The sequence below is a fragment of the Balaenoptera musculus genome, chromosome 9 (assembly GCF_009873245.2).
Source record: "Balaenoptera musculus isolate JJ_BM4_2016_0621 chromosome 9, mBalMus1.pri.v3, whole genome shotgun sequence".
In the NCBI taxonomy this organism is placed as follows: domain Eukaryota; kingdom Metazoa; phylum Chordata; class Mammalia; order Artiodactyla; family Balaenopteridae; genus Balaenoptera; species Balaenoptera musculus.
In genome coordinates this window covers 15,132,645-15,148,487 of record NC_045793.1, presented here as the reverse complement: position 1 = coordinate 15,148,487, position 15,843 = coordinate 15,132,645, and the positions used below count along the sequence as shown (strand labels likewise).

The following is a 15,843-nucleotide window of genomic DNA, read 5'->3' as shown; positions in this document are numbered from 1 at the left end:
AAACTGGGTTCTAAAATAATGCCTAAAATTTCCAGTGATACTTTATTTTTTTAATAAAACGAAGAGTAATTTAATATGATAATATTTACTTTAAAGGAAGATTGAAAAACTGATCCAATATTTATTTTAAATATTTTGCAGTTCACTAAATAGCAAACTGTAGGACCTCTAGTTTTATGCTTTTGCCCCCATTTCAGAAAGGACTTAGAAACCTATTTTTTTAAAAAGAACAATCACTGTTGCTTAAATATATAGGCTGTTGTGAGAAAGGCAACACAGCTCTTACTCGTCTGCTGAGTTCTGAGAAGATAAGCAAACACAAAAAAAGGATATTTCTAAAGAGGTGAACATAAGCAGAGTCAATGGAAAGGATCAATTTACTTTTCAGCAATCTGATGTGGCTAGTTTTTTAAAAAATGGTGGCACTGTAGCATTTTGTCATGAATTGAGGACTGTCTCAAAGATGGGAAACACTGGGAGGTGACTTTTTGTGCAGTTATCACTGAAATTAACCCAGGATCCACAGTTTGACATTTAAAATAATGTGGAATCAGAATCACCTAGACACGTCTCCATATTTGTAGTTAACTGTGAGCTCATCTCAGTATTTGGAGTAGCTAGGATGACCGTGGGTAAATTTTTTGAAATTACAGAAAGAGTTTCACTATAGCAAATGATTGTCTGGCTTGAAGTTAAAACTCAAAAATGGTACCTAATTGGGAACCTTTGCAAATATAGACGTAGCAACAGAACTGTTTAGCATTTCACTGGTACTTTTTAAAAGCAGCAGCCTCAGGATTGTAACTAGAAGTCGACAGAAGACATTTCTATATTGGAAATCTTTAAAGAGTTTAGAATTTAGAAGACGTTAAGAGGAGAAAAATCTCATGAAAGTGACTTTGAAATATTAAGAAGTCAGGGAGAAACATGAAATTTTATATGGAAGGGGGGAAAGAGTTTGGAAACCAGACTTGTAAGCTTAATGATTATACCTGGCAAAACTTCAAAATGAATTCTTATTAAAAACTTTTTAATGTTAGATATGGTAAAGTTTAGGATAATGCTCACTAAGAATGGGCCCAGTAAATAATGCTTCTCATTTAGTATTATTTGAACTGTCATTGTTTTTTAAGAGAGTTGTAGCTGAGAAGCAGGAGAAAAGAAACCAGGAACGCCTGAAAAGAAGAGAAGAAAGGGAGAGAGAAGAAAGGGAGAAGCTGAGGAGGTATGGAGTAATTAATTGAGTAGTCCAAGTATCTGAAGCTGAACATCCCTGGTTCTAAAAAGAGATGTGATTATACAAGGTTTTAGATGTTAATAAATCTGGACATGAGAAATTTCTGTTTACTCTTAAAAATATTACCATGTGAAACAATGTTTATTCAAGTATGTTAATTTATGGCTGTTTAAGTTAAGGAGATTTCCTTCAAAATGTATGGAAGAGGGAATAAAGATTGCTTCACACATCTGTATGTTTAGTAAGATTTATAACAAGGCCCTTTTCTAGCCCTCTGATTTTCATAATGGGCTAGCTTTGTACCAGGCTGGCATGGAACTGTTTTATGATACATACTTGTTGATAGAAGGTTTGGGTATTTTTTTTCCGCTTCCTTCATTGATTATTTTACGTTGTACTTTGAGTCTGTATTTCTTCAATTTAGGAGCTATAAACTATTAAAATTTTTATTCATTTATTAATAGCTAAATGTGCACAATTCTTTTTATATTGACATATTAGTTGATAAAATCATATTCTTCATATTTAGAATGTTTACATGTTCTGGGTCACCTTTACCCATTGGCAGCAAGTTGTGTGGCATCATGTTTATAAATTCAGCAGTTTTCAGATGGAGGGGTATGCCACAAAACATTTACCTGTATTTCTAACTTAATAGTGTTCCCTTAATTGTATTACATATCTCTGAAATTTAAATACCTTCTCTTCAGCAGATGTCCCTAAATTAATTAAATTTTTGATAATACAGGACTAGGTTATGTCAGCTTCTTCCAAGCTTTGATCATGTTACACTCAGTCTATTTCAAGACATTTAAACTGACTTCATTTGTGTTACATGGCTTGTAACAGGTAATCTTTTTGCACTGTAATGACAAAACAAAACAAAGCTACATATGGACATGTTCCTGTTTAGAGGAACTGCTGTCATTCTTCCGTTGATACATATGTTCTTCGTTTACTGGTAAATTTTACCTCAGAGCTTTATCTCTGTTCTCTTTTGTGTATACTAAGTTTCTGTGGGAATATTGCCCAGTATTGTAATATTTAAGACAATATGAATGGTATTTGAAATCTCAGTTTAAGTTAAAATTCAACAGAATATAGTGCCACTAGTATAAACTATTCAACTGAGGTGATAGTCAAATGAGAAAAAAAATTCTTTGCAGGACTACATTTTCACATATGTAAAGATAATGAGAAAGTACATCACATCTTTCTCCTTTAATGACAAATGGCAAATTGCCTTTAACATTTGTTATAAAATGTTAACACTGTTTCAGAAATGTTTAAAAAAAATTTTTTTTAAACTATCTGTGAACTTGAGGACCTAAGTATGGAAGATGAGGAAATTACTAGTAAGTACAAAATGACACACAAAATGGGATTCCAACTATGGTATTGAAAAGGATAATGATAAAAATTACTGTCACTTGATGCTTATTATGTGTCAGCCACTGCACTAAGAATTTACCTATATTCATCCAATACTTGAAAGCCCCTTGTGAAATTTTTATTACCATCCCTCTTTTGCAAATGACGGACTAAGCTGAGGGAAGATACATAATCTGCCCAGGCCACACAGATAGTGAGTGATGGAAACAGTTAAGATTTACGTCAGGCTGAACCCGAAGTCATGCTGCAACCATGGTATATATATGCTCCACCAAAAACCCCCTGTGACTTCCTGGTAACCGTAATATTAGCTATTACTATCTGTTGAGCTTTAATTGTGTGCTAGGAAATATGAAGAGTACTTTATGTAAGAGTATTGTGTGTCATATTAAGAAACATTGTAAGATTGAATTGAGTGTTCTAGGGATTATAGTATGAGGTGATAATTACGAAGTATTGTCTCACAGATTAGAAATTTTATTCTGTTCCCAGAGGGAAAGAAGAAGTGACAGAGATACAAATAACAAAGAATTTTTTCTAGGTTGGGAGGTGGTTTTTGGAGATTTAGAGAGTTGTGTTGTGTTTTAGTCCTCTAGGAGCATATTCTTTTTTTTAGAGCCAGGTAGCCTAGTTAAGGGGTATGCCAAAGTGGGGAAGTCTGTAAAGTTTGTGGTGCCTTTTAGAAAAATTTGTGTACATACATACAAGCCTTATATTTATAAAATTAATATAAAAATTAGAAATGAGGATGTAATTTTAACAGTACATTGTACCTTCCTTTTTTATAGTTACTTTTCTAAAAATAGATATATTTTTTTTTAGGTCTCGATCACATAGCAAGAATCCTAAAAGGTAGGTATTATATACAACATAAGTTGTGAAGCTGTGTTTTCCAAAGGTAGTTTTTATAGATTAAATATCTTTTTTAAAATGAATGAGAATTAATATAATTAGTGCTCTTAATTCTTTTGTAGCTCACATTTGAGCAGTGTCATTTGAGAAGTTGGTCAGAAGATACTCATGAGCTACTATTAGTTTTATCAGAGTAAAATCACAAAGTGCCCTGGAGTTATAGAGAAAGCTAAAAATATTTCAGAATATTTTATTAAAATCTTTAGAAGCTCAGAGTAAACATGTGACAGGATTTATTTTTAAAAAATCAATTTGGGTGGTACATCTAAGAAACACATTCTGAGAGGTTGTACCTGTTCAAAATATAAATAAATAGTTGGATACATTTTGAATGAGGAAATCCATGGTGAGTTAATTAAGGGGGAAACTAAAATGTTTAGTTTGCACCCAATCTAGACTTTGAGTTTATTACTTCTCCCCGTGTACAGTGATCCCAAAAAGCTTTAAAGGGGCATTTTACGGCCTTAAAAGAGGAAGAGGACAAGATAACACTTTGTTTTGACCTTTGGCACTAATATTTGTGGGCTTTTTTTTGGTTTGTTTTTTGTGTTTTTTTTAAATTATTTATTTATTTATTTTTGGCTGTGTTGGCTCTTTGTTTCTGTGTGAGGGCTTTAGCTGGGGCAAGTGGGGGCCACTCTTCATCGCGGTGCGCAGGCCTCTCACTATCGCGGCCTCTCTTATTGCAGACCACGGGCTCCAGATGCGCACGCTCAGTAGCTGTGGCTCACGGGCCTAGTTGCTCCACGGCATGTGGGATCTTCCCAGGCCAGGGCTCGAACCCGTGTCCCCTGCATTGGCAGGCGGATTCTTAACCACTGCGTCCCCAGGGAAGTCCCTTCAGCCTTTCTCATGAGTCCATGCCTACGCAGAATGCCCTTTCTCATTTTTTTCAAATCCTACCATTCCTCTTATTCAAATCACATCTTCTTTTTTGAAACCTTCTGAGTATTCTTGACTCTGAAGAGTAACTGATTCCCAAGAACTTTTTCCCTGTGAACTAGAGCATTTGTTGTTATGAAACAAAAACCTTATGTTTCTATTAGATGTCCCTTACTACTTTTTAGCATCTTTCAGCAGTATTTCTGCTTAAAACACTAAAACACTAAGGCATTAAACAGGACCAGTTGTGTCAGCTAATTTATATTGTTGTTGAGTTTTTCAGTCCAGGCTGAGAAGTAGAGATATTAAATGATGACACTGTCCTCTTTTACCAGTTGGTTAATGCAGCTTCTCCCTTGGTTGGAGAGAGATGTAAACTCTTTGTACATAGAACATCTTTAGATATTCAGGCCAGAAATTTAATTTCTACTACTCTAGTCCAAGCCACTTCTTACCTCACTATTTACAATAGCCTCTTAAGCAATTTCTTAATTTCTATTTCTGTTGTCCACTTTCCTTCGCCTCAGTCTGTTTTTTACACATCGGCCAGAATGAGTTCTTTAAAAAGTGAAATAAGTCATATCTGCCCTGTCTTCAAACCCTCTAAAGGTATTCCATTTCATTCACAGGAGAAGTTGAAACCCTTACCACGGCTTTAAGTGGAGTGATCAGTGTGCCCCAGGGTAGTTACAGTTTATGTCTTGTCTCAGCATGTTCATTCATAGCGCCCCCTTTGCCTCTGTGTAATTTAATGTTGAGCGCATCCCGGTTTGAATGACAAAGTACTCGGTCACCCTGCTTGTTAGACTCCTGATGCTACTCTGCCTTGCTAATTTCATTGCAGCCAAAAGGGTTTCTTCTATTCTTTTGACATGTTGAACTTTCTCTCACCTCAGGGCCTTTGCACCCAGGCTCCCTCTACCTGAAGCAGTCTTCTCTGAGCTGGCTGGTTTCCTTACTTCGTTTCATCTTTGCTTAATGCGGTTTTATAAGAAGAGCCTTTCCTGCCTATTCGATACAAAAGATGACCACCTCGTTTCGTTCTGCATTTTTACCCTTCTTAATATATCATTTCTTTATTCCCTGACCTATCTTTATTTACTGCCTGCATAGCTGTGTAGGCCTCTTTCCGGAGTATAAGCTCCCTGAGGTTAAGGACTTTGCTCTATTTGCTGCTCAGTCTCCCCAGTACCTAGAGCAGTGCAGTAGACACCCAGTAAATGGTTTTACTAGACAATTATTGTGTAATCTAGTAAAATGAAATTACACGTTGGGAGAAATAATTTGTTTTAATAGCTCAAAGTGAGTGATAAAAGAAAATATCATTTGATAAAAACTTGTATGGAATGAATTTTATCTTTTCCCTCTGTTTCTTTTCAGAAATATTTAATTGTGAAAGTACTCTATTCAGCTGTGGTTGATACTAGGTCCACAGTATGTCCTTTCTTTGAATATAATGATGATATAAGCTGAATAGTTTTAAACGTTAACAAGATAATTTGAAAATAAACTCAGTTTGTAAATTACATCATCTGAATAATGTGCTTTTGAACTTACTCTTCTCATAATTTGATTAAGTACCTCATTCTTTAAAGTGACTTAAAATTTTTAAAGGAGCTTTACTGAGGTTTAATTTACACACCATACCATAAGTTTACCCATTTAAGTGTGCTGGTTAATGATTTTCAGTAAATTTAAAGTTGTACAGCTGTCACAATCCAGTTTAGAATGTTTCCATCACTTTTAAAGTTGCTATTAACAAAATTCATACCTTTCTTCCCTGTTGTTTTCCCTCAAATGTTTTACGTCCTCTATATATGCCATCCCCACCCTGGCCGCAGACACAATACACAAGTTAGTTTTGTGACCCAGTGGAGGCTACAGAAGTGTTTTTCCTTTTCTGTACACCTACATACTTGTAAATACTTTTTTTTTTTTGCAGTGTAAGTTCTCTAAAATGATTTATGCATGTTAATTATTTTTTTCTCCCAAATAAGTTATGTACTACTTGAATAGAGAGCTGTCTTAACTGTGTTTTGATTACACTGACAAGGCATTTAAACTTATTTCAATGGTCATATAACGTTTCCAGTTCAGCGAGTTAGTAACTTTATCCTAAACAATATTCTTTCTCATGTGTCTCCTTTCTCTCCATGTTCATCGGGTACATACTTTGTTTCTAAAGTGTACTAAAAATCTTAGACGTTTAAATGAAATTAAGTCCATAAAGCATCTAGATAATACAATCCCTGGCATGTAGTAGAGTTACAGATTGTTTCCTTCATAAAAAATATTCCTGATGTAAATTTATACAACACTGATTGACCTCTGAGAACTAATGTTTAATTTTTATTTCAAAATTCTAGTATGTAGTTATTAATATACCAGCAATTCATTTTAGCGTAGATTTAGCTGATTTGAAATAGTATTGGCATTAAGTAAGGCTACTGAGGGGTAGTTTCTCTTTAAAGAGGAGGCTTTAGTAAATGAGCAATGTAGTGCCAACAAAGCTAAAATCTAAATATCTTTTGTAGATCCAGGTCCAGAGAGCATCGCAGACATAGGTCTCGCTCCATGTCACGGGAACGGAAAAGGAGAACTCGATCCAAATCCCGGGAGAAACGCCATCGCCACAGGTCCCGCTCCAGCAGCCGTAGTCGCAGCCGCAGCCACCAGAGAAGTGGGCACAGTTCTAGAGACAGGAGCAGAGAGCGATCCAGGAGGAGGTACTGAGGTCCATAGGAGGATATGGAACTACCTTTACAGTTTAGACTTGGAATACTAGTGGTTTGAACTTGGCATCTGCTAATTTGTACACATTTGTGTGTGTGTATAACATTTTTTTCCTGATTATATGGGTAGTTCAGAAAGAATATACTTACGAGCAAGAGTAAGAAATTGGAACCAGTGTGTGCAGAGGTTATTGCTTTTCTCTGCTTAGTGTGTCTTGGGAAAAAGTACTTTATGGGCAAATAATTTTAGGTACCAATACTGTTAGAGCTTTTCCAGTATGTATTGGTGAATTAGGGACTCTGAGAAGTCCTTTCATTAAGAGTTGTCTGACTTACTGTTTTCTAAACTTCTTTGAGCTGGTGTACTTTTTCAGAGCAGACACATTCAGTATATTCTTGTTTATTCTGCACTATAGATATGCATTGTTATATACAGTTAGTTTGGCAGGGCAGGTTCAGAATTTTAAGGAAGTTAGACATCATTGGCATGAAAATTCAAAACGTGCAAGGAGAGCAGACCCAGGGTGAGGTATGTTTTAAGGACTTGAATATCTAATCAGGACAAAGGATTAGAATGTGGTTGGAGCCTTAAGCACTCACGGTCTGTATAGACCAAGCTCCCCAAACTTCTCAGGTCCCATTATGGCCCTTAAGCCAGGCCATTTCTATGGAACAGAAACATTTTTTTGAGTGCCTAGTATCTACTAATCTTAAGTTTTCTATGGATTACTCCACATAAAGTCCGTGATAAATTTTTAACAGCTTTCTGCAGATTTTATTTTTCTCCCCCCCCTCAGCTAGCCATTCCCCGAAACTGCTCACAAACTGCATTGGATATAATAGGCTCTTTTATTTATTCCTTATATTCTTGCCTTGTTCCAAGTAGGTTCCCTCCCCAACCCCCAGCTTTACTGAGGCATAATTGACAAAGTAAGTTGTAAGACGTGTAAAGTGTGCATTGTGGTAATTTGCTCTACGTATACATTGTGAAAGGATTCCTTCCATCTAGTTAGTTAACACCTCCATCACCTCACATATATTTTTACTGTTTTTGGTGAGAACATTTAAGTTCCACTCTCTCTTAGAAAACCAAGTAGTTCTTCAGGTGACTTTAAATCAGTAATAATTGTATACTTTCTACTGTATTAGGCCTAGTAAAAAAAATAAGTATAATGTAGTTGAGCAGCTTTATTCAAGTGAGTTAGGACACAGGACTAATAACATCTTTGACAATAATGAGCACTAACAAAGTGCTAAACTGGATATCAGAGTAAATAATACAGGAGCTTAGATGAGGGAAGTAAGTACCAGAGTAATAAAAAAAATGGCTTCAGGGAATAGCCTAAAACCTAGAGTGGGTATAATCCGAATTGGTAAAACCAGGTAGGAAAAAGATATTCTGGGTATTATAGGCAAATGCAGAGAATGAGCAGGGAATTTATGAGGGCAGAGCTCTGCATAGTGTGATTCTAGGCCACTTATCTCATTCTTAGAACGAGGCACACAGTATGGTGTCCAGAAAAATACATTTAAAAAAATTCTTCACGAATCTTACCTGCACTGTAAATTTTAAGAATCATTTTGCTGGTTGCTAGGTCTAGATAATTTCTCTTGGCTGGCAGCTTGGCTACCTGTCATTTTTTCTGATGTCTCTGAACTCTTAAATGTCGTTTTTGGTGGTGGGGATGGAGAGATGGGCATGAAGTCTCCTCTTCTGGGACCTAGTCCCTAATGTTTCCTCCGTTAGTGAAGATATATAGGAAATTTTTCCACCATACCACCTGACACCCCTCATCTAGTATTTTCGGCATGTTGTTAATAAAGAGGATTATTTTTGTAAAATTATTTCTGTTCTCAAGAGCATTTCTAATCTTGATACTCAAATTACTTTTTCAAAGCAAAGCAATATTTTGTTTTTGGCCAAAAATTAGCAGACAGTTGCTACTACAGTCTACATTTACTGTATAAAAGAGAATATCAAGTTATTGCTACATAGTAGTTGAGTTTAAATTTCAAGGTAAGCCCCAGTTAAAGGTCTTTTATAACTTGCCGTTCTCCTGCTCCAACTGTGAGATACTGGTCTCCAATATAAGTAGATTTCTGCTTGTGGCCTTTCCGGGTAACAGTTACCCTTGGTAAATGAGGACCATTTGCATTTTTCTGCTGCCTGCTGTGTTCAGACACAGTGCAGACTTCAGAGTCAGACTACTTGGATGAAAGTGGCCTTGGCCAAATTATCTAATTACCCCTCCTGTCTTTCCTTATCTACTTAGTAGAAGGGTGCCTGCTTCATCAGGATTATTGGTAGTTTGAGTGAAATACTGAGTGAAAACTGCTTCTGTAATAAGGACACTGTAATCTCTGGCAAAATACTAGTTGATACTTAGAGTTTGTTATTATTTCTCTGGGACTTACCAGCAATGCATGTCCTTATTCTTAGGCATCATCTCAATCGTCTGTCTTCATATTCCATTCCTACAAAGACATGGATAGGAATGTGCAATGTATGATTTAACACATTTTTTTAAAAATTAAGCTTATTAAAACCTTAATTAAGTAGAATGCCAGAAGTTGACATTTAATCTTTCAACCTTTTTGGTTTAATCCTTTTTAACTGTATTTCTAAAACTGGGTAGTAGGTTAGTACTTTTTCCCCTGCCTTAGAAGTTGAAAGTGTTACTTAATCAGACCTCAGATCGTAATTCTGAACGTGGGTTAAGTGAGAGAGTTATGTAAAAAGTACCATGTCACCTGTGAAGAACCAAATAAATGTAATATGTTACTGATTTATTCTAGATGTTGAAGGTATAGAAGATTCCATATTAATTCTGATCCCCTAATGTCCTTTGGGTTTCCTTTTGATTGAATCTCTGGTATGAGCTTATTACCTTTCTTCTTGACTTGGGTATGGGAATGGAAAGGTGGTATTAAACAGTTATGGTTAATCAAGATTTATTACAGTGTGATCATCTTCCTGTCTTCTGAATTTTTTCTGTCGGTTGAATGAGCTAACTCAGCAGGAATAAAGCAGAGTTTTAAAATAATAAATGGTTGCTTAAAGCCATATCATTGAGTAGTTCTCTTACCTGAGTGTTGGCAAACTGTTGCCTGCAGGCCAAATGTGGCTCCACAGCCTGTTTTTATACAGCCAGGGAGCTATGGATGATGGTTTTTATATTGTTGTTAAGGGATTGACAAAAAGAAAAGGAAGAGTATACCACACTCACATGACCTGCAACACCTAAAATATTTATCCCTCTGGGCAGACAGCAAAGAGAAAAGGGTTCCTGATCCCTGTCCTAAGCCACTGATTTCCATCTGATTGGGAATCTACATTCTATTATATATATTCTTAAAATATTGGATAACATCTTTAAGGTATTGTCTATATATTATTTTTATATTAAATATGTTTGTTTGTTTGCTATGAACTGGAGAAGCTTTAGGGTTGCCTCTAAGATAATGAGAATGTCCTGTAAATCATTTTGGCTTGTGGTTTTTGACCCTTAGCTATTTGTCTTCAGCCATCTCCTTGTTTTAGTACCCTTCTCAAATACAGTAGTGCTCTTTTCTTGGATGCATTCTGTATATCTTCAGCTAATCAGTACCTTAATATTTATCCGATTCTTTCATTTGGATTTTGGGTTTCCCAACACATTTTGCTCCTCAAATTAATATTTTTCAGATCCTCAAAAGAGAGATTCAGAGAACAAGACTTAGCATCACGTGACAGAGACAGGAATTCAAGAGACAGATCACCTCGTGACAGAGATCGAAAAGATAAGAAGCGGTCCTATGAGAGCGCTAATGGCAGATCAGAAGACAGGAGGAGCTCTGAAGAGCGCGAAGCAGGGGAGATATAATTAGCTGTGTACATATCCTCAATCCTTAAGCTTCCTCTGGAGTTACATACTATTGTTTAGTTTACAGCTGTTCAGGGTGACACAGTGAGCAGTTCCAGACACCGATCCAGCTAGGCTAGGTGTATAGCATCTAACTTGATCTGAACTTGTTTTCTTTGATGAAGCCTAAAACTACATCCATAGTTTCTGGTGAACTTGTAATACACTTCTGAAAGTACAGTTTTATATAAGATGCTGATGTCTTTATCCTTTCTAGTAGGAGTGATAGTGAATGAACTGTGTTACTTGCCTTGGGATTTTTTGAACATTTGTAAAATGCTGTCTTCCTTTCTTGTCCAAAAAACAGCAACTTTGGGAATTTCTTTTTAATCCTTCTTCCTTTGACTCTGTATCCCCTGATACCTCTACCCTCTAATTGTAAGAGAAAGGGGTGCAGGGAAGCAATATAACTTCTGTTCTAAGGTTCTATTCCCATTATTAATTACTAGCTGATTACAGTTCAGAACATTTATACTGGAATGTGTGCTGGAGAAATTTAAAATACTGGGAGTTTTGTTTGTCTAACGGTGCCTATTTTAGAGTGGGAAGTTGAACAGCTGTTGCATTACATGCTTTGCTTTTTTATTGAAATTTTGAAATCAAACATGTCTTGATTTTTCTGTTCTATTGAATAGCTACGTTCAGGATGTTTTGAGATGGGGGGTGGGGGCAGGGACTCTTTCATAAGCACTTGTTTTATTTTGTGTGTGTGAAGTATAAAGATTACACCCTTATTGTAAAAAATAAAATGAAAATCACCACCACCATCATTAAACTGTAACTTGTCTAGTAAATTGTCACTAGAACTACTTGCTGTGGCCATTTCTATTCTGTTACTAATAGTGCCTTACTGTGCAAGGCACCAAAGGAAATAAACATATACTTACAGATTCAAGATGAATTGTTGCTCCACCTGGGCCCTTGCTGGCTATATTCCAGCTACTTCAGGACTGTCTGTAACAACCGCTATAGAGAAGGACCAGACCTGCAGAAGAAATTGAGTTTGTTTGTTTGTTTGTTTTGTTTTTCTTCACATTGAGCAAATTGAAATAAAAACATGGTGTAACCAGTGTAATGAGACTGACGATTTCTACATTGAAAAGCTATATACCCACTCGTGTTTAAACAGTAGTTAAAACTTGCGATTCTTGAAAAACAAGAATATAATGAAATGAAATAAGGGTTTGTGAGTGAGTATAGTTAAGATGCTTTCAAGGACTATTTCTATCTTTAGCTCCGTAAGTTTAACAAATTTGATGTGACAGGAATGTAAGCCTCAGAAACTGAAACTAATCATTTTAAGTGACGACATCAGATTTACATCTAAAGGGGACAAACCTCAAGTTCCCAGTTTACCAAGTTGTGCCTCGTTAAATGAGGTTTTCCTGCCATATTTGGTTCCACATATTCAGTTCATACAAAGTTTTATCTGAGACCCAGCTGCATCAGTACCCATTTATTTTTGGTTGCTCAGAAATTGTTTTGTTATCTGCTTTGTTCCTAGTGGTCTGGGCTGTTCTCTTCAATCCTTAAAAGCACTTTAGACTTAGTACCTTAGGGTGTGGAGTGAGGTCCAAAAGGTTAAGCTGGTAGGTGCAAGGAAGGCTGTCTGGAACCTGACCCATCATAGTGATATATGTGGACTTAAATACCACATATCTAAGTGGCCACCAACAAACAGGTCAGCAGTAGCCAGTGAAGGACATCATCATCATCCAGGGGCTGGGCACCATGGTGGATCACCTCACCTGCATGTTCCTGAACTGAATAACCCCATTTTAAAAGATCCTTTTAGAACAATTCTGTGGCTTAGATACTGCTAGTATTTTTATTTTATTTATTTATTTGGCTGCATTGGGTCTTCGTTGCTGCGCGCGGGCTTTCTCTAGTTGTGGCGAGCAGGGCCTACTCCTCGTTGCAGTGCACAGGCTTCTCATTGCAGTGGCTTCTCTTGTTGCAGAGCATGGGCTCTAGGCACGCAGGCTTCAGTAGTTGTGGCTCATGGGCTCTAGATCACAGGCTCAGTAGTTGTGGCACATGGGCTTAGTTCGCAGCATGTGGGATCTTCCTGGACCAGGGCTCCAACTCGTGTCCCCTGCACTGGCAGGCAGATTCTTAACCACTGCGCCACCAGGGAAGTCCCACTGCTAGTATTTGGACTTCAGAGTAAATGTACATTTTTGATAGTCATCCTTGAGCCGGGGTAACCATTCTGAGTTAGAATAACCCTAAAGTATCTCTCATACACAGTTTGGTATTGTTTTGTTATCTTTAGAGAAAGTTTAGTCACATTTACAAGACCATTTGATCCTCTGGGGATGTTATGCTAAGTATTTTCCTTCAATAAGACCCTCATTTTAGGGACTTACGGTGGCACAGTGGATAACAATTGGCCTGCCAATGCAGGGCACATGGGTTTGATTCCTGGTCCGGGAAGATCCCACGTGGCAAGGAGCAGCTAAGCCCATGTGCCACAACTACTGAGCCTGCGTGCCACAACTACTGAGCCCGCCTGCCACAACTACTGAAGCCCACACGCTTAGAGCCTGTGCACCACAACAAGAGAAGCCACCACTAGGAGAACCCTGTGCACTGCAACGAAGAATAGCCCCCGCTCGCCAAAACTAGAGGAAGGCTGCACGCAGCAACAAAGACCCAATGCAGCCAAAAATTAAAAAAAAAAAAAAAAAAAAAGATTTTATTTAAGACCCTCATTTTACTGTCAGCAAGCATTTTCCCCAAAGCTGCATTGCTGAGCTGTATCAATGGTATCAACTCAAAAGAAAAAAACCCTCCATTTGTAAGGAGACTTGTTTTTTCCCAGTAAGACTTTCTTACCTTTCTGATAAAAAGTTAAACCTTAGTTTTAGGGTTGATTTATCAAGTTCCTGGTATTTTTACCCTCCAAGTTCCATTTTAAGAGCCTACTTTCATATACAATTTCATAACAGCTTTCAACATTAGCCCTTTGAGCCAGAGCCCAGCATGCATTACAGTTTTGTCATTCAAGGTAGTAATTTGTCATTCATTGTGACAAATGTAATTTGTCATTCAATATGGTATCTTTTCAAAAGGGTAGTGTTAGGTAACAGCCCATCATTGTAAGTTTTTATAAACAAATGTTGGTGATAGTTTAAAATCATAAGTACTTACAGGATTTAACATTAAAGATCCAAGTAAATATTACATAACTTAATAAAAGTATGCACATTTAATAAGGTGGATACTCAACTGGTAAGTACAGGTACACCTATGCAGGTTGTTAAGCCATTGAAACACACCCCTCAGTTGGTAATTAGCTGCTGCCCTGAGCTTCCTCAGTGCCTCCCCCACCCCCACACCATCCTCGCATCTTTTAGGTTTAGGTCTGGTGCAGCTGAGTATCTTCAGAACCTTGATCCAGCACAATATGCTATACTGATACTTTGGGGGGAAAATTCTTGTCTGTTTCTCCTATCTGGAAAAAAGCTATTTACATCCATTATTCATTATACCTTGATGACTGGTATTCAGATTTTTCCCAGGGTATAAATAATGCAATAAATACTAAGTTCTTGCTTTTCATTGCCTGTTGCAATTTGAAAAGAACAAAAAAAAAAATCTCACCTTCAGCAGAGTTGGGAAAGGCAAGAGAGGGCTGAGAACAGGGGTTTGATGGCAGAGGCAGACTAGGGGGGCTAGGCATGGGACTACCAGTAGAGTGGTGCTGGGGCCACAGGTGAGCAGGGCTCTGTGAGGTACTGAGGGCAGCAGATGTTTCAGAACTGTGAGGTGTACCTACATGTTCCCCAGGTACCAGCAGAAACCCGGATGTCAGAGGTTTTGGGTCTACAAGCACACCTAGGGTCAGACCAAACTCCATGCCAGCATGGCAGGGTTCCGGCTGAAAGCAAGGCATTCAGACACACAGAACTGGGCTCTCAGTCAAGGATCCAGCAAGGTGAGGCCATATAGGAAGTGCCAGCACCAGAATCTGCAGATAATGCTTTGGGAGAGGCTCCTAGGGTCCCAAACACAATGCACTCCTTTACCTGGATACTGTTGGCTGCTTGTAACAGAAGATCCAACTCAAACAGCCTTACACAAGGAAGGGTCTGTTGGCTCACATGATTGAGTTCCATGTAACAGCTTCATTCTCAGGTTAGCACAGAGCCAGATATCCAGATGAAGAGAAACTGTTACCGAACCAGGTTCATCTTGCCTGACATTCAGGGAACTGAAACACTGAGATTCCAAGGTTTGAGGCAAAGAGAGGATTTCTTCGCAAGTTAGCCGAGGTAAGAGATGGGAGAACCGATCTCAAGCCTGCCTCGCCGAAGGCAAGGGGCTCTCAGGGTAGCGATGGGATGATGAATAAAGAAGCAGGGTGGCATGCTCTTGGATTGGAAAAATTAATATTGTTAAAATGGCCATACTACCCAAAGCATTCTGCAGACTTAATGCTATCCCTATCAAATTACCCATAACATCTTTCACAGAACTAGGACAAATAATCCTAAAATTCATATGGAACCATTAAAAGACCAAGAATTGCCAAAGCAATCCTGAAGAAAAAAAAGCAGGAGGCATAACCCTCCCAGACTTCAGACACTACTACAAAGCTACAGTAATCAAAACAGTGTGGTATTGGCACAAAAGCAGACATGGATCAATGGAACAGAATAGAGAGCCCAGAAATAAACCCAAACACCTATGGTCAATTAATCTTCGACAAAGGAGGCAAGAACATACAATGGGAAAAAGACAGTCTCCTCAGCAAGTGGTGTTAGGAAAACTGGACAGCCAC

The 15,843-nt window shown here is 37.7% G+C and overlaps 1 protein-coding gene across 18 annotated transcripts in view; it reads left to right on the top strand.

Annotated features, from left to right (window-relative positions):
- The window catches only part of LOC118901233 (putative RNA-binding protein Luc7-like 2), a 55,936-nt gene extending 43,804 nt beyond the window's left edge, over positions 1 to 12,132 (top strand). For all 18 annotated transcript variants that reach the window (XM_036864347.1, XM_036864344.1, XM_036864349.1 and 15 more), the window contains 4 exons: positions 1,134 to 1,225; positions 3,452 to 3,481; positions 6,958 to 7,149; positions 10,841 to 12,132. In XM_036864347.1, the coding sequence (XP_036720242.1) occupies positions 1,134 to 1,225; positions 3,452 to 3,481; positions 6,958 to 7,149; positions 10,841 to 11,018 (492 nt within the window). In that variant the 3' untranslated portion in view covers positions 11,019 to 12,132. The remainder of the gene's footprint in view (positions 1 to 1,133; positions 1,226 to 3,451; positions 3,482 to 6,957; positions 7,150 to 10,840) is intronic.
- The last annotated feature ends 3,711 nt before the right edge of the window (positions 12,133 to 15,843 follow it).